The following is a 19,063-nucleotide window of genomic DNA, read 5'->3' as shown; positions in this document are numbered from 1 at the left end:
AATTCAAGACCACACACTGCATTGCATAAGACATCTGGCAACCAGCCCTGAACTAAACCACTGTATGATGAAGCCGCATGTGGAAATGCTCTCTCTGCTGTCTTGAATTTTCACCCATCCCCATCCAAATGGCTACCATCTGTCTCATCTCCTCTTCATCTCTGATATACAGAATATGCAGCCTGGGTCTAGCTGCTCAGCGGAGAAATAGTTTGGAAGCAGCCATTGAACATAATGTTTGTACTGTGCAGACGGAGATATCTGGATGATTAAGGAAGCATGACCTGTTGAGAGCAGCCTTATCTCGATGATGCTTTGTTTTCGCTTTTACTGCGAGTAAAGACATGTCGTGAAGGTAATCCTTCTAAGCACTAGCGGCCCTGTGGTCAAAGCAGTTAACAGAGTCAATGCATATCTCCGTAAATCCTCTGTGTTAATATTGATTTAACCCAGAAAGGTTCCAGGGATTCATTTACAGACAAACAAAGGTAGAAAAGAGGCGTGGACCCTGTCAGGAAAAAAAGGTTTTTGTTCATTTTAGTTCCCTCTCCTTGTAATCTTGCTGCAAATAAAGGCTATTGGTATCTATCTATGGTCAAGGAGTAGAGTATTTTGTACCTGTAATACAGTGATATAGTCTCTGGTCTTGGATTGGGTTCATCTCTCAAATATGCCAGGACAAGTCAGGTTGAGCGGGGTCATCTAATAGGTGCAGATACCAGCCTCATTTGACTCTCAGAGTAGAACTCTATCACAGAATTGGAGCTAAGAAAATGATAAAGAACAAATTATATGTATGTTCCACTAATGACAACCTGGACGTTTGCTCTTTGTAGAGGCTTCATCTCTGAATGCTAATCAGTAAAGGTTGTTCCAGCTTGCTGTAAATGAGGCTTGTTGGGCCTGGCTCCTGAAGCCACAATCAATAGCTTTTAAGTGGCTTTGCAGTTGTTCTGATCCCTGGTGAGAAATGGATATTGGAATCAATACGTTCTCAGTTTCTCCACAGTAACAATAATGAGTTGGAGAGATGAGAAATGGATGTCTGTAGACTTCCTCGTCCAGTGTGTTGTGCTTTGGGTCTGTGGCTGGACCTTTTCCTTCATATTGATGCAAGGACAGTTAATGATGTGCAGGCTAATCATATCATATTGATCCAGTGCAATCGTCAGTTCTCAGCCATCGAGCTCTTTGGCTCTTAGACCTCAATAGAGACTCATATTCATGAAACCATTGGCTGGACAAGCATGGAAATAAGAGAGTGGCTAAAAGATTAATTGGTGAGTACCTCACATGAAACGTTTATTAATCCACGTCTCACTCCTTAAACTCAGATGAAGATATCTTATTCAAGACTTTCTTTCTTGATTTGTGTTTTTAGGATCTTGCTGAACATACCATGGCCCCCTGTCATACCATCAGTCACATATGGCTGTGGTCAAATAGTTCTTCTGTAGCTGCACAGATAGGGCTTAAGGCCTCAGTATGCTTAATCAAAGCGCTTTTTGGATCATTTTGGATCATCTAACAGTGTCTGAAACCTGGTGGAACAAGGAGATCTGACCATTTTTGTAACTTTCAGCGATGGGCCGGGAGTTGAGGTTGCACTGTTATCCCCATTTGTATGATTCATTGTGTCGAGACTACAAAGGAATACAAAAGGCAAGGCAGCTTTATTTGTATAGCACATTTCAGCAACAAGGTGCCTCAAGGGGCGGTAACCCACGAACACCGTGGTGGACACCGGTGGTCAGGGAAGCCGTCCGACTGAAGAAGGAGTCTTTCCGGGATATGTTATCCCAGACGACTCCGGAGGCAGTTGCAAGGTACCGAAGGGCCCGAAGGACTGCAGCCTCTGCCGTGAAAGAGGCAAAGCAGCGTGTGTGGGAGAAGTTCGGAGAAGACATGGAGAAGGACTTTCGGTCGGCACCAAGGTACTTCTGGAAAACCGTTCGCCACCTCAGGAGGGGGAAGCGGGGAACCATCCAAGCTGTGTACAGTAAGGATGGGACGCTGTTGACCTCAACTGAGGAGGTAATAGGGCGGTGGAAGGAGCACTTTGAGGAACTCCTAAATCCGACTAATACGCCCTCTATGGTAGAGGCAGAGCTGGAGGATGAGGGGGGATTGGCATCAATTTCCCTGGTGGAGGTTGCTGAGGTAGTTAAACAACTCCACAGTGGCAAAGCCCCAGGAATTGATGAGATCCGTCCAGAAATGCTTAAAGCTCTGGGTGTGGAGGGGTTGTCTTGGTTGACACGCCTCTTCAACATTGCGTGGAAGTCTGGGACGGTGCCTAAGGAGTGGCAGACCGGGGTGGTGGTTCCCCTTTTTAAAAAGGGGGACCAGAGGGTGTGTGCCAATTACAGGGGTATCACACTTCTCAGCCTCCCCAGTAAAGTCTACTCCAAGGTGCTGGAAAGGAGGGTTCGGTCGATAGTCGAATCTCAGGTTGAAGAGGAACAATGCGGATTCCGTCCTGGTCGTGGAACAACGGACCAGATCTTTACTCTCGCAAGGATCCTGGAGGGAGCCTGGGAGTATGCCCAACCAGTCTACATGTGTTTTGTGGATCTGGAGAAGGCGTATGACCGGGTGCCCCGGGAGATAATGTGGGAGGTGCTGCGGGAGTACGGGGTGAGGGGGTCCCTTCTCAGGGCCATCCAATCTCTGTACGACCAAAGCGAGAGCTGTGTCCGGGTTCTCGGCAGTAAGTCAGACTCGCTTTCAGGTGAGAGTTGGCCTCCGCCAGGGCTGCGCTTTGTCACCAATCCTGTTTGTAGTATTTATGGACAGGATATCGAGGCGTAGTCGGGGTGGAGAGGGGTTGCAGTTCGGTGGGCTGGGGATCTCATCGCTGCTTTTTGCAGATGATGTGGTCCTGATGGCATCATCGGCCTGTAACCTTCAGCACTCACTGGATCGGTTCGCAGCCGAGTGTGAAGCGGCTGGGATGAGGATCAGCACCTCTAAATCGGAGGCGATGGTTCTCAGCAGGAAACCGATGGAGTGCCTTCTCCAGGTAGGGAATGAGTCCTTACCCCAAGTGAAGGAGTTCAAGTACCTTGGGGTCTTGTTCGCGAGTGAGGGGACAATGGAGCGGGAGATTGGTCGGAGAATCGGCACAGCAGGTGCGGTATTACATTCAATTTATCGCACCGTTGTGACGAAAAGAGAGCTGAGCCAGAAGGCAAAGCTCTCAATCTACCGGTCAGTTTTTGTTCCTACCCTCACCTATGGTCATGAAGGCTGGGTCATGACCGAAAGAACAAGATCCAGGGTACAAGCGGCCGAAATGGGTTTCCTCAGGAGGGTAGCTGGCGTCTCCCTTAGAGATAGGGTGAGAAGCTCAGTTATCCGTGAGGAGCTCGGAGTAGAGCCGCTGCTCCTTTGCGTCGAAAGGAGCCAGTTGAGGTGGTTCGGGAATCTGGTAAGGATGCCCCCTGGGCGCCTCCCTAGGGAGGTGTTCCAGGCACGTCCAGCTGGGAGGAGGCCTCGGGGGAGACCCAGGACTAGGTGGAGGGATTATATCTCTAACCTGGCCTGGGAACGCCTCGGGATCCCCCAGTCGGAGCTGGTTAATGTGGCCCGGGAAAGGGAAGTTTGGGGTCCCCTGCTGGAGCTGCTACCCCCGCGACCCGACCCCGGATAAGCGGATGAAGATGGATGGATGGATTTCAGCAACAAGGCAATTCAAAGTGCTTTACATAAAAAAGATTAAAAAATAAATTCATTAAAAAAGGATAAAATACGAGAATAAGAGTTACAGTGGACAGTTACAAAAGACACCTTTAAACTCGTAGGAAGACATGTAAGAATGATCACCCATTAAGCATGAAAATAACAAAAGGTATTGATGGTATTGTGCTGTTGGCTGCCTTGAGGTCACCAAAAGCTCTTGTATGATCAGTCCATTTATCAATACCTGATTAAGGCTAGGTATTGCTTGAAGTTGCTTGATTTTCAATACTAATACCAATAGCTTTTTATACAAATGGCAACAATACCTTGATACCTTTTTAAAAGAGAATAAGCATGTTTTTCTACAAAACCAAAAACTCTTAGTCAGTCTGAGATGAGGAGTTTGTTTTTAAGTAATGTTACAGCCACAAACAGCAGAGCATGCATACTCGCCCAGTCTCCTGAAGACTTTCACTGTGCAATTCAGATAGAAGCATTTTGTTTGAGGTAACAATATACCTGGAAACCTTCCAGAGAGGGTGGAAGTAAACTGCTGTGCAGCTGAAACATTCTCCCCCGCCGATCGTAGCTTGACACTGGCAGCTTTTCAAATGCACTGGGCTGTTACCACATTTAACCCCCCCAGGACTGGGGCTTAGTCACAGGGAGCTCCAGCCATAATACCGAGGCTGAACCACTCCAGGGTTTAGATTGGCACTTCCACACTGGACTGACCTGCTGCTTGTACCAGCATGCATCTTGGCTGACCCAATTGTGCTGGTCCCTCCCCACTGGGCTCTGCTGAGGCATGCTGTGAAAGGTTTTCAGGGTTTCTGCTCACCTACAGAGTTGTCTCAGGGGCTGTCACAATCACGGATTTTAGTTCACAATTAATTGTCATACAAATAATTTGGGTGCTCATCGAAATGATGTAAGCGTGTCAATTAATCCTCAAATAGTTTTCTGGAGCAATATTTCACCTCTGGCTCTGCTGCACAATTTGATTAAAAAAAAAAAAAAAAAATGTACGTGTTAATAATCTAATTGGAAAAGCTCAGTGGAAGCGACAACTCCAGCATAACTTTCCCCAGAGCTGCGAAACACTGCTGCACCCGTAGGGAAGACTCTCTGCTATTAGTCCCATTATTGGCACCGCTCTGTAAACCTCTTGCTTCAAAAAGCAAGACATGCGGTTTCATATGAGCTGAAACAGAAGAGCCTGTCCCAACAGTAGTAGGGTCTAGAGAGCCAAGCTCTCTTCCCATATTTTTTTTTTCCTGAAATTAGAACCTTGTGCTCAGGTGGACACTGTTTCTACCCAGCAGATAAATAACTAACTCACTCTTTTTCTTGTTGCAGCATTTGTAACATTGGCTTTAAATTCCCTTGATTGTGGAATCCACGATTATGCCAAATGATCGCTGTCAGCTCAAATAATCACGAACAGTCGATAATGTAATAATTGCGACAGGCCTAGTTGTCTTGTGGATTTTGATACTTATACTTAAGTGGTTAGGGGTTGAAACGTTCTCTGTGGCTCTTACTGCCAAAATGGCTGATTTTATTGTGGATTTTCAAAAAAATAAAAAATAAATGTATTTGCTGATCGTATAATAAAAAAAAATAATTAGGGCTGACACCTTCTGGTCAGTTGGTTGATGTGCTCTTGTCCGACCAAATTCATCAATCGTTGGGTTTCATTAGGCCGTGTGACCATCAAAGCATTTTTTTCACCCAACTGGGAGTGCTTAAGAGCGTTTTGGAGGCGCATCGTTTTTTCAGCTGAGACGCTGACTATCTGCTGAAGTAAAACTGTCAGCACAAGGTAGAATACTTGCTTTACTCTGGATAAAGGGGAGGCTGAAACCTTAGTAAGAGAGGACGGACCCGTCGGTCTATGTGGCCAGCAGTATTCATTTCTCTTCCGTTGTTGTTCAGAACTTATACATACAAAATGTATGGTGGTATTTGTCCCACCCCTCCTCCAATGTATTTGGACAGCTGGGTAAAAAGTGCCATTTCTTTCAGTCAGCTGATTGGGGACTGAGCCCTGCAGAGGTCCCTTTGATCATGCTGAGCAGTGTTTTATCTGGTTTCATCTGACGCAATAGAAGAGGCTGTACATCTTCCCCAATATGACTATTCCTCCTTTCATGAGCATTTGAACAGATCCCTCCGAGGTAATAGACCTTGAGTTCAAAGTCTGCTGGACAGGAGCAGGCTGGCTTCATGTTACTGCAGTGATGCCATCATGCAGACGTGAAGTCTGGCCTTTTTCACAGGCAGCCCTTCATCAGACACATCAAGGACAGATTGATCTAGACGTGCATAGCAGACAGCTTAGCCTCTTCTGTATATTTCCTAATCATACACCGTTTGGATTTTTTACCCGAAGCGTGTGACCTAGTGCACTACCAGAGGGCATTCTGCTCCAATTCGCCCTTGCGTGTTCTCCCATTTTTTTTTTATATCTGAGCAGAAGGTTTGGACAGGCTAGGAGCAGTTTGGCCCGCAGCCTCTGTACGCTGAGGAGGAAAGCGGCAAAATGGCACCCAAGAGGAAATCAGAAACATGCGCTCGCCTCTCTGTCTCTGGTGTTGGAAATAATTTCCGATTACGTTCAGTTTCTGGCACTGCATCGACTTCAGGCAAACACGCAAGCATGCATGAAGGCACGCAGGGGGATTAGGAATGAGTTTTGTGTTTTGGGGAAGTATTAATCTCTGGAGCCCAGGAGGGAGGGAGGGAGGGGGGGGCACAGCACAGCACTTTTGACCCACTCCAGCCCACATTTAAATGAAAGAGTTTTATTGATTATCTGATTAAATTAAACTCGACACTTAGTACGTTTTGTCTAGTGACTCTATTTTGGAAAGCCATTATTGATCAAAAGAATGAAAATGAAACATTCAAAACTAGATTGTGCAACTTTTTTCTGTATTTTATTACTGTCTGTTTGCCTGTGGTTGTCTTTGATGTATGGGATGTTTTGGGTGCAGTTGAGTTTAGTGGTGACAGAGATGGGAAGTCAAAGCAACAGCAGCACGGCCAATGCATTGGGAAACCACAAAACTAAACACAAAACACATATGCTAAACTTTTTTCTGAAAATATATATAAAAATAAAAAAAACATGTATCTGCTCTTTCACACACTGTGTTAAGAATTTACCATTGTATTTGGGAACTGACAAAAAGGCTTAAAATGTTTTATCGCAGTGGAAAAAGACAGTGACATACTTTGGGTGCACCTATATGATGTGCTGGGGAACCTAATGTAAAAAGTTAGTTTGGGAGTCCTGAGTTAGCAGTCTCTGTGTCATCGCTGCCCCCTGATGTACTGTGGTAACTCAACATAACACTGCTGCTGCTTCCACCTATTTCATGTCTTTGTCTGTTAAATTCCTCTGATATTCAACTTCTATTCATCATCACACTGTTGTTACTCATAGCCTAGTCTTGCATTGCCAGACCTTCCTCCACAGCGCTGCGGAGGAGGCTGGCTAGTCCACACAACATTCCAGGATGGGAGAAAAACGTGCTCTGGTTTATTGCCATTTCTTTAAAGGTGCTCTAAGCGATGTCACGCGTTTTTTAGGCTACAACATTTTTTGTCACATACAGCAAACATCTCCTCACTATCCGCTAGCTGCCTGTCCCCTGAACACACTGCAAAAAAAAAAAACCCAAAAAAACAAACTGCGCCAACCTGCACCACGAAACCTAACAGTGTTCCAGCCAATAACCGATTACCGACCCCGGGGGTGGGGGTTAGTGCGCGGAAGGGAGGAGGAGGGGATGAGGAGGAGGGAGGGGCGAGCTAGCCTCCGTTTTGTTTGACAATACTTCGAACGTCAACAAGAAGTGACGTCACCCAACTTCGCTTAGAGCACCTTTAAACAAATCACAATTGTCTTGGGCGGCGCTAGGCACCAGAAGAAGCAACGGTGCCTCTGCAATATAGCCTCTGGAAGGAACTTGTTTTGGTGGAATGTGTATGTTTAAAGGTTGTGTTAGTCGTGCAACAGAAAACTTAGAATGGACAGATAGTCTAGCTAGCTGTCTGGATTTACCCCGCAGAGATCTGAGCGGCTTATATATGATTATTGTACCTTATGAGATTGTGTTTAATGATACATTGATGACGTGTGAAATAAACGTGGTTATGATAAATAAAAAAAAGGAGCAGTTAACCATAGTCCTCATAAGTCGATCGGAGTTTGGAATGCCAACACAAAGAAAGCGGAAGGTGGCGGACATCCGGCTGAAAATGAGGGACATCTGGCGGAACCTCCCAGTGGCACCCGAACAATCCCATTAATTAAACGCTGTTGATACAGACTGCTCATTGCCTAACCTTTCCTCCGCATTCTTAATTATCTTTGGCCGACAGAATGCCCTTGTGCTACACTGTTGTTTTCATTCAACATAAAGGAGGTGACTTTCTGTGTAGATATTGTAAGTATTGGAAAATAAGACACATTAGTAATAATCGTGAAGGATCCGGCAGTAGTCCATTTATGTGTAGACTGTGTGGCTGAGGCCAACAGGAGAGAGAGCCAGAGTTTCTTTTCCCTTTCCCTGCTCTCTCTTTTCACCTCTCTGTCTGGTCCAATGTCAGCCCCCTGGGGGGGGGAAACTATATGACACCAGAAGCAGAGCATGAAATTCCTGGCATGCATCCAGCAGCCCCCACCGTTTTTTAAATGTTCACCTTGCATGACGTGGCGTCACAACAAAACGCCCCGAGTCAGATACACACTGAGGTGGATTTTATCTATTAGACTCAAGAGTCCAATCAGCTTGGATTTTAAACCGTGATAGTCATGCTTTTGTAAGTGCAGAATGATGCCTTTATCTAATTTATTCAGTGATTTGTTAAAGAATTTTGATTAAAGTGAACACATGATCCAGTAAATCTTCACTATGGTTATCCAGATGATGAATTCATGAAGATTCAATACATTTGTGGAGCTCTAAACCTCTAAACCTGGTCCTTTGTTTTTCCAGGTCTTTAAAGGTGAATTTCAGCTACCAGATTTCCTAAAAGAACAATCACAGGTACAGTAACATTTCTGCCTGTTGTTGAGCTTTTTTTTTTTTATTTCTATTTTCAAATTCAGCTTTTTTTTAGTGTCTGATTTGAGTTAAACCATCTGCAACTCAGTGGAAGATCTCGTCATTTACTCATCCCTTGTTTTGGACTTTAGTTTCTTGCCATACAATGCAGCCTGTTGTCGTTTTCTGGTCTCAGCTTCATGATTGTATTCATGTGTTTGGTCTTTAGTGGTTATTTTTGTTAGTCTTTTTGTGTTGCCTTGTTGTTTCTCGGTTTAAGAGCCTGATGTTGGCTTAAGAGCACTTCTGCCCTCCTCTGGTGGTCAGATGAATCTGCATTTATTTTCTACATGTTTTAGGAACACACTCCAGAAGAGATCTGCTTTTGATTTGCTAATATTGCTTTATTATCAACACATTCAGCCACTTTGTTCATTGAATATGGGGAAACGAAAATAAACATGTTAAAGTCAGTGAGTCAGCTGACTGTGGGCATCTTCTTGGTGGTTCAAGTTGCAAATTCTGGTATTTCCTTACTTTGTTACAGAGCTGCCCGTCACCCTGAGAACACATACTGTAACTTCTGTCTGTGTGTGTTTTCTGCCCTTTTTTCCTCCATGCAGATTCAGAAGTCTGCAGAGAGACCCAACCCCAGTTAGGAGCAGCAGGAGTGCCATCACCACAACACACAGGTACAGCTGGACATGACAAATATTGTACTTTGGGCTCCACTACATTCATCTGAGCAAGTTACTTGACAAATTTAGATTAGGCTTGTGGTGACAGAGAGGGAAAGTCAAAGTGCTGCTGCAACTAACAATTATTTCCTGTATTGATCAGTCTGTTAATTATTTTTCTGATTAATCAATTAATATTTAGTAGGGCTAGGCAATATATCGATATTATGTCAATATCATGATCTGAGACTAGATATCGACTTAAATTTGGATATCGTAATATTGTAATAAGACATAAGTGTTTGTGTGTCTAAGACGATACATTGTCATGTCTCGGAACAGGAACAGAGGTGCAGTGGAACAGAAAAACATGGACATCGTCTCACCCATCTCACCATCTGTGTTGGGCCGCGGCACTTTTCAAAGGTCCCATGACCACAGCGGGACCTTCTCCTCACCAGAGTCAGCCACCCTTGGCCTTCGATGTTGTACTGTACAAAAAAATGATACTAATACTTCTCACAACCACAGAATGTCTGCTGATTGTTAATTGTCTGTGTCACATCACGCTCATTGATTTTTAGAAATGATTTCTGGCTATTTAGAAAACAATTCTGTGATTCTGTTGTAAGAAACTGCAGTGAATTGAAATCGCAAGAAGCATTTATGAATGGAAAATTAGCTTTTGGAAGATGCAATACCTATTTTAATGTTACTTTTTTCATGCCTTTGTATTGTGCAATGTCATGGGTACTGATTAGTATCAACCGTGATAAACATTTTTTTTTTTTTTAACCTGTTGTCAGTCTGGTTTTATTTGGTTGAATGGTGACATTAATCCTTCTGTAAAAAAGTGAAGAAACAAAAATAGAGAGGAGAGTGAAATAAATTTTAAGTAAGTCCTGACGATTGCAGTTCAAGCAAGCAATTCATGATCCTTAACCATGGTAAACATTTGGATGTAAAGGTAGCAACAGTCCTAAGTTTACAGTAGGTCAAAAGGTTCTAGAGTAATAATAGAGAGAAAGAATAATTACAATTTTCAAAGGAATTTGCATACATTATCAAATCAGTTACATCTTAAATGAACTACGAGGGTTCAGCAGCATTCACAGTATTGTGATCCGATTCTTCGGTCGCCTACTACTTCTGCATATTGTTAGTATGACCTTTTTCAATATACTATCCTATGACTTTTTATCACTTTTTTTCGACATACTAACTATACCATGACTTCTTTATCACTTTTTTTCGACATTACTATACTATGACTCTTTTTGACATACCATGCCATGACTTTTAAATCACTTTTTTTTTTTTTACATTACATTACTTTTTTTCGACATACTACTTTTTTTTATCACTTTTTTCGACATACTTTACTATGACTTTTTTTCAACATACTTTATACTATGATTTTTGTATCCCATTTTTTCGACATACTATGATTTATTTATAACTCGAACATACTGTAATGTGACTTATTTATGACTTTTTTTGAAATACTGTACTATGACTTTTTAATGTCTTTTTATGATCGCTCTATGTTGGTGGCAGAGTGGCTTAGTGGTTAATACTGCTCCACCCAGCAAGTCAGAGCTGTAGTCTCTGACCCCGGATCAATTCCCAGGTTGGCCTATTCATTTTTGTAGAGTTTGCATATTCTTCCAGACTTTCTCTAACATACGATACTTTGACTTTTTCTGACATACTATTTTTTGATAAAAAAATTCAAAAAAGTAATGAAAAAAATGATAAAAAAGTAATAAGTTAAAAAATCACAGTATATCAAAAAAATCATAGTATGTCAAAAATAGTGATAAAAAAGTCATAGTATAGTATGACCACAAAAAGTGCTAAAAAAAAGTCATAGTATAGTATGCCAGAGAACATACAAACTCCACACAAAAACAGCCTGCCCAGCCTGGGAATTGAACTTGGTTTCTGCAATGCCTATTTGCTTGGTGCTTGTAGGAGTGGTGCCAACCACTGAGCCACTCATGTTGAAAAAAGCCTTTAAAAAGTAATAGTATAGACCTTTTTTCCACGGCAGACATAGTTGACATGTCATAGTAGGAAAAGCACAGGTGTGTTCAAAACCATTAATGATGGCTGCATTCCACTTAGGAGAGGCCCTGGTATTGTTCATGCTGACTCACTGAGATAGCTCACTGGGACACTTGATGGAATTGAGCCATTATTAAGGTTATCAATTTCAGCTGTGCTTTTCCTACTATGACAAGACAAAATGTCTGCTGTGAAAAAAGGTCCATTGTATGTTGAAATAATCAAAGTATAGTATGACCACAAAAAGTGCTAAAAAAAAGTCATAGTATAGCATTTTGAAAAAAAGTGCTAAAAAAGTCATAGTATAGAATGTTAACAAAAAGTCATAGTATTGTATGTCGAAAAAGTGATGATACATTATACTTTGACTTTTTTTTCAACATAACATACTATGACTTTTTAATGTCTTTGACATACTATGACTGTTTTCAAAGTATTGATTGGTGGCAGAGTGGCTTAGTGGTTAAAAATGCTCCAACTGGCAGGCTGGTAACTGGTCTCTGGTTTTGTGTAGAGTTTGCATCTTCTTCCAGACTTTCTCTGCCATACTATACTATGACTTTTTTAGCACTTTTTTTGGACCTACTATACTTTGACTATTTCAACATACTATTCTTTGACTTTTTAATGGCTTTTTTCGACATACCATCCCGTGGCTGTTTTCAACATATTTATTTGGTGGAAGAGTGGCTCAGTGGTTAGTACCACTCTTACGAACACTGGCAACTAAGCACTGCAGACTCTGACCTAGGTTCAAGTCTGAGCTGGCTGTTTCTGTGTGGAGTTTGCATATTCTTCCAGGCTTTCTTTGAAATACTATACTGTCATTCTTTTCAACATACTATGACTTTTTTCAACATACTATGACTTTTTTTTAAATCACTTTTTTTATCGACATGCTCTACTATGACTGTTTTCAACATGTTTCATTGGTGGAAGATGGGCTTAGTGGTTAACACCGCTCCAACTAGCTGGTTTTTGGCCCAGGTTTGATTCCCAAATCGGGCTGGCCATTTTTTTGTAGCATTTTCTATACTATGACTTTCTTTGACATACTATACTATGACTTTTTTGATTAAAAAAAATGGAAAAAAAGTGATTAAAAAAGTCATGGTATAATATGACAAAAAGTCATACTATAGTATGTCGAAAAAGTGCTAAAAAAGTCGTAGTATATGTCAAAAATAGTCATAGTAATATAGCATGTCGAAAAAACTGCTAAACAGTCATAGTATAGTATGTCGAAAAAAGTTATAGAATGTAGTAAAAAGTGATACAAAAGTCGAAATAAGTGATAACAAAGTCAATGTATAGTATGTCGAAAAATAGTCATAGTATGGCATGTTGAAAAAAGTTATAGTATAGTATGTCGAAAAAAGTCATTATATAGTATGCCAGAGAAAGTCTGGAAGAACACGCAAACTCCACACAAAAGCAGCCAGCCTGGGAACTGAACCTGGGTCAGAGTCTACAGTGCCTACTTGCTGGTGTGGTGCTAACTACTGAACCACTTTTCCACCAGATAAAGTATGTTGAAAACAGTCACAGCATAGTATATCACTATTTTTGAAATACTATACTATGACTTTTTTTTTTTTCTTTGATATAGTGTACTATGATTTTTTTAAACATTCTATACTATGACTTTTTTAGCACTTTTTTCTTCATACTATACTATGACCTTTTTTGTCATACTATACTATAACTTTTTATCACAAATTTTGACATACTATACTATGACTTTTTTACCACTGTTTTCGACATGACTAGTATTTTTTGATGTACTATGCTGTGATTTTTTTAAAAACTTTTTTCAACATACTATATTATGAATTTTTGATCACTTTTTTGACAAACTAAACTATGACTTTTTTGTCATACTATGACTTTGTATCACTGTTTTTGACATTCTAAACTATGACTTTTTTTTAGATATACTGTACTATGATTTTTTAACATTCTATACTATGACTTTTTTAGCACTTTTTTGGACATGCTATACAATGACTTTTTTTCTATATACTATACTGTGACTTTTTTTATGACTTTTAACAACATACTATATTTTGACTTTCACTTTTAATATCTGGCTCTTAAGCTGCTACTGCTCCACTGTGTTCACTACACCACCAGGCAGCGGACTTTTAGAGCTTGTTTTTTTGCTTAAAACAGCTGCTGCTGACCAGTAAGACTGAACCAAAAGAGTAACGTTGTAGACTGAAAAATCAAAACCAGCTGAAAGATTCTAAAAAGCTCTGTCTAGCTGAGGGAACTGCTATGTTGGCTCCCTTCACATCACACACAGTCATTTGATCTATTGTGCATATACAAAATATTGATTAGCAGCTACAAACTAGTCTGTTCATGTCTTTAAGAAGAACAAGAGAAGGAACATCTACAGTCATCGAACATGTTTTGTGTAGCATCAAAGGTTAAAGGAAAGAGAGCAGAACTACAGAACAACCTCTTCTTTAATAATACATTACATTCAAGGCAAATGATACATCCTTCCCAATACATATTCGGCAATGCAATCATTGGCTCTTTAAATAAATAGAAATTTGAAATCTTGAAGTCAGTGCACAACATTGAGGAAAAAACACTTAACAGTCAACGTGTAACATAGTCTGCAAACATTCTGCATTTCTGCACAATATACACCTTCAACTAGTGCTGCTAAAACCAACATAAAAAATAGATCTCAAAATAAGTTTTATATATATATATATATGTTCTTACTGTCTTCATAGAAATATTGGGCTTTCGGTTCGTATTAACAGCAATATAGACTTTGAAGGATTTTCTCAAACGACAGAAATTGCACAGTAGTTAAATAATCCAAGATCACCATTTTCAAAAATATTTTACACACATAGTAAACAGTCAGTCTTTAACATGCAGTATGAAATTGCACGTTGTTGTCATGCCACAGAGGGGGCTGTTTCAAGGCTTTGGTACACAATGTCCTGATTGGAAGAAAAAGCTCTGCTACGGGCCCCTGTTCCCCCAGCGACCCTCGTCCGTCGCCATTGCGGCAGGGTGGTAGAGTTGAGAGGATGTAACGAGGTACATCTACACCACCGCCCGTTCCTTGGATCAAACTAGTAAATCGGAGAGCTGGATGACTACAGTACACTTCAGGATTGGGGAAGACTCTTGGCACTTGAATCACAGGTGCAGGTCCACGCTGGATGACCAATCATATGCAGCTCGGTTGGACGTTTTGAGGAGACGAGGAGGGTGGAGATAAAGGGTCACACTGATGAAGGGGGATTGGAAACAGTATCAAAAATGTCCCAAATCCTCTCAGATACAAACATGAATGTTCTCTGTGCTGCGAAGCCAGCACCAACCTAATACTGATTCAATGAACACTAGAGAAAGTTTGGCGTTGGAATCTGCTTCTTCTCAGACCACAGATTTGTTATTTAGACCAACCCAGTCCAAGCATGTTTTATTTTCAGACGCTAGACTTTAGGCAGGGGGAGAATGAGGTTCCACATGGACAATTGCAACCACATTTCCTGACAGTATAGTGCTGAATGCAATAAAAAGTCTTCATGATGCTTTAGAGCAGTGAGCATGTTTGTCTCTAGTTCCGAAGAAAGACATGGATTAATGTAAAGCACAAAGCTGGTAATAGTTATATTTTTTTCTATTGTCAACAAATCCCATGAAAAGACCAAAACCAACAATAAATGTATCCTACTAACAAGTGTTGTGTGTGTAGCCTTATATCTTATTCCTTGCCACTGAAGCAGTAATAACCTCAGCTTAAAGACAGAGAATCAAACCATTCTGTAAGATACTAATTTTAAGATACTAATTAAGGTACTTTTAAGAGAAATTACTCTAGTGTTACATTATCTAACAAATATGAAAGAATATCAGAAAAGTATAAGTCCGTTTCAAGAAATCCAGGAAGAAGGGTGACATATTCCCACAAAAGAATAATTGTAAAATCAGAGGAAAACCTGCTGTTTTAATACTAAGAACAGCATCACATGCATATTAATCCACCACTGAAAATAGTCCCCAACAAATTCACTATTTACTCTTGTTCATATAAAGCTTGCTTAAAAACTAAAGGGGCCAGTTGTTTTAGTAAATTACTTAGCCTTTAAAAAAAGCTATGTTTTTGATACTCTGTTTTTCTTTAGTAGGAACCAATGGGCATGAGGCCAAAGGTTTGGTCTTTTCATTGGATTTGTTGACAATAACAACACAAATCTAGAATCTAGAATAAGTCGTAGATACAGGTAAATATACTCAATACATGTTACTTTCTTTCCATTCTCAAAGGTGTTTCTTAATCATGTGTCATTTTTCACTTTCTTATACATTCTTTCTCTCAGCCTGTTGTGTCTACTTCTTACCAGCCACAAATTTATAATACTCAACTTATTAGACAAATGTATCCTTGAGTCAGTGTTTCTCAGCTCAGTGGCCTTTGAAACTTCAGCCAACTTTGCAGAAGCTAACTGAAACAGGGTTTTAGAAATACTGAGGTCAGGAGTCCAAATTCCCCTCCAGTGCAACTCAATCCATCTAAGAAATCTTTGACCAGCCACAGACTCTTCACAACATTTCTTTAAAATTACGTTTAAAAGTTGTAAATTTGCATTTTCTAACATAATGGTCTAAAAGCTGTTGGATAATATTAAATCCCTTTAAAACAGTTACTTTTAAGATATTAATTTAAATTTAAAAACCTGACATGTTGTAATGTGTCTTTATCATAGAATGTTAATTTATCCTCCGGTCATTAAACACCCCAAATTCCCAGAAATATTACCAAAGCAGGCGCCTGGGTAGCTCACCTGGTGGAGCGTGCGCCCATATATAGAGGTTTACTCCTCGACGCAGCGGCAGCGAGTTCAACTCCGACCTGTGGCCCTTTGCTGCATGTCATTCTCTCTCCCTTTTAATATCTTCAGCTGTCCTATAAATAAATGCCCAAAAAATAATCTCTAAAAATAAAATATTACGAAAACCATGACCTCAGCATCCCCAGTGGTAGCTATGTCCCTGAACAAAACCCATGGTACTACTAAATAGAGATGCACATGTTTTATATTAAAATAAGGAGTAAGGCCTGTGTGCTTTTGTCTTTACTGTTGTGCTCTGATGCTATGTGTCTTCTGTCTTGGAACAAGGATTAAACATGCATTAACCACTGACTAACATGCTCAGGAAAATTGGCTGCAATTCATCCAGAGTTTCTCGACAGTTTGGCCTCTCGTGGCGCCTCTGGCCCCCACCAACTCTGGTGAGGCTTTCACAGGCACCATGAAGGAAATCCTCCCAAAAAGTGCAACTAAGTACCTTGGGCTGTTACTGATAAAGGCAACATTTGTGTGGTAATGAACTCCTGGACATAAAGAAAAAGGGGGGTAAAAACACACTTGCTTGTTGTAGAAAACACTCACGAAAAGGTAGTTGGCACAGTCCATTTGGTCACTAATGAAAACTTTGTGGCTCCTCTGACAATGTTGTATGTAAATCCTGCACTCCTTGTGGCCTCCACTGGCATTTCATGGAATAATCTGTCAAACACTGAGAAAGCTGAAGCCTTCCAGACAAGCATCCAAAATGTTCGGTTCAGAGTTAGGAAAGGAGTGACACGTTAGAAAACTGAAGTATTGATAGAACCAATGTTGTTTCAGAGTGTGTGAATGTGTGTGTGTGTGTGTGTGTGTGTGTGTTTTAATTAGGGGTGCACCGATCCGATATTAAGATCGGATATCGGTCCCGATATTGACAAAATAGCTGGATCGGGGATCGGAGCCAGTTTTTTCGCACGTGTGTCGCATGCTGGAAGAGTTGAGTGTACAAATAAATAAGAATTCAATACATTACATCTATGTTATTTTGTCTTAGTTAGGAAAGTCTGGTGCCTTTAGTCTCTTCCACATGGTGGAAGGAAGGTATAAGGTGGAAGGTATTCAGTTTATTATTAATTCAACAACGGTATCGGATCGGTATCGGGTATCGACAGATACACAAAGCCCAGGCATCGGTATGGGTATTGGGACTGAAAAAGTTGGATCGGTGCATCCCTAGTTTGAATGCACGCACAAAACCTCTATAGGACTGGGGAGACTCAAGAATGTGTTCACAGTGTGATCAAACTCACAAGCATGCAGACAAATCTACATGTCTGTACGGACACCATGGGCATTCCATGTGAAGGTAAATGTAAACAGATCGAGGCCGAGCTCCGGAGCCAGGCCGCTCCGGAGCTCAGCCACTCCGGAGCCAGGCCGCTCCAGCAGCACTCCTGGCACACTCCCAGGGCCTTCATCTGGGCAGGGAGGAGACCTGTACTCCCTGGACCTGCTCTGGATAGGTGAAGGCCTGGAACCACTCTCTGAGGGATGAGAGGAAGAGCTGAGTGTCCTGTAGTCGGACACTCTCCCTCTGCATCCTCCCATTCCTCCTTCTCTTCCTCTATAGTCACTTGTTGTCCATCAGAGACTGGACTTTGTGCACCAGCTCACGCGCTATCTTCAAGATATGTTGGACATCATGACGCTCAGCCATCTCTGTGGATCAGACACACTATGAGAGAGGCAACTACAGAAATATTAACATTACACATCACCTCAGTTCAATTGAATTTTATTTATAGTGTCAAATTATAATAATCTAATGATATAATAATAATAATAATAATAATAATAATAATATAATGATCTCAGGACACTCAACAGATTAGGTCTAGACCACACTCTACACACTATAATTTACAACTGCCTGAACACCCACGTCTTCAATATGGCCGCAGGCTTAACAGCCCAACTTCGAGTGTGGTTGTTTAGAACAGGTATAAACACTTTTGCCTTTAGACGGGGTTGAACGACACTTTGTATGACCTTTGTTTGAAGCATACAGGTGCCTTTAGGATGATAGATGTTCAGCGTAGACGTGGTTAAGTATACACTCTGATGGGACTGAAGTCTGACTCATGACAGGATAGTGAGGAAATAAGCAATCCACAAACTGTAAATACAGCACACACTATACTGTGTGTGTGTGTGTGTGTGTGTATGTCTCTTACCATTGAAGAACTTAATGATGTCAGTGAAGTCCATGTTGTTGTCCACGATGATCTCACGGTAGACTGTGACCAGGGCCAAGGCCAGAAAGAGGACAAAGTGCTGTGAGGAAATCCTGGGAGCCACCCAGATCACCTCCCACACTGCAAACACATCCTCGTACAGGAGCTCTGCACACACACGCACACGCAAAAACACATTTTCATTGTCAGCATATTTGACTCAATGTCTTGCCCCTTGCCATGTTCCCGCGGTCCTGATAAAAGTGTTAGACGTTTTAGACGTTGGTCATTTTTATCACCGAGATACCTGACTTTAAGGCATTCTTGCTTTTATCAGTAGTAGTTTTTTAAATAGTTTAAGTTTTTACAATTTATTACAACTCTGTTATTGTTGTTTTAGCTTTATTGTATTATTCTCCTTTTTTTATTCGTTGTGTAAGGAAGACTAGCAAAGCATGCTTTTTATTGCATGGTGTGAGTTGTCTTGTCTTGTCTTGAATGGCTTGCATTTTGAATTAGAA

At 41.1% G+C, this 19,063-nt stretch overlaps 2 protein-coding genes across 3 annotated transcripts in view; one reads left to right on the top strand and one right to left on the bottom strand.

Moving 5' to 3' along the window:
• Positions 1–10,210, top strand: part of tpst1 (tyrosylprotein sulfotransferase 1) — a 48,243-nt gene extending 38,033 nt beyond the window's left edge. The window contains exons 4-6 of one of the 2 annotated variants that reach the window (XM_078246889.1): positions 8,691–8,741; positions 9,362–9,430; positions 9,758–10,210. In XM_078246889.1, the coding sequence (XP_078103015.1) occupies positions 8,691–8,741; positions 9,362–9,397 (87 nt within the window). In that variant the 3' untranslated portion in view covers positions 9,398–9,430; positions 9,758–10,210. The remainder of the gene's footprint in view (positions 1–8,690; positions 8,742–9,361; positions 9,431–9,757) is intronic. The other variant, XM_078246890.1, reaches the window with a different exon arrangement.
• A 5,528-nt stretch (positions 10,211–15,738) lies between these two features.
• The window catches only part of sgsm2 (small G protein signaling modulator 2), an 88,961-nt gene continuing 85,636 nt past the window's right edge, over positions 15,739–19,063 (bottom strand). The window contains exons 23-24 of the mRNA XM_078246888.1: positions 18,543–18,710; positions 15,739–18,027 (exon numbers count right to left, since the gene is read on the bottom strand). Coding sequence (XP_078103014.1) covers positions 17,939–18,027; positions 18,543–18,710 — 257 coding nt within the window. The 3' untranslated portion in view covers positions 15,739–17,938. The remainder of the gene's footprint in view (positions 18,028–18,542; positions 18,711–19,063) is intronic.

Source organism: Sander vitreus, chromosome 3, assembly GCF_031162955.1.
Source record: "Sander vitreus isolate 19-12246 chromosome 3, sanVit1, whole genome shotgun sequence".
NCBI lineage: Eukaryota > Metazoa > Chordata > Actinopteri > Perciformes > Percidae > Sander > Sander vitreus.
Note: the sequence above shows the minus strand (reverse complement) of the source record. Positions and strands in the feature narration are given on the sequence as shown.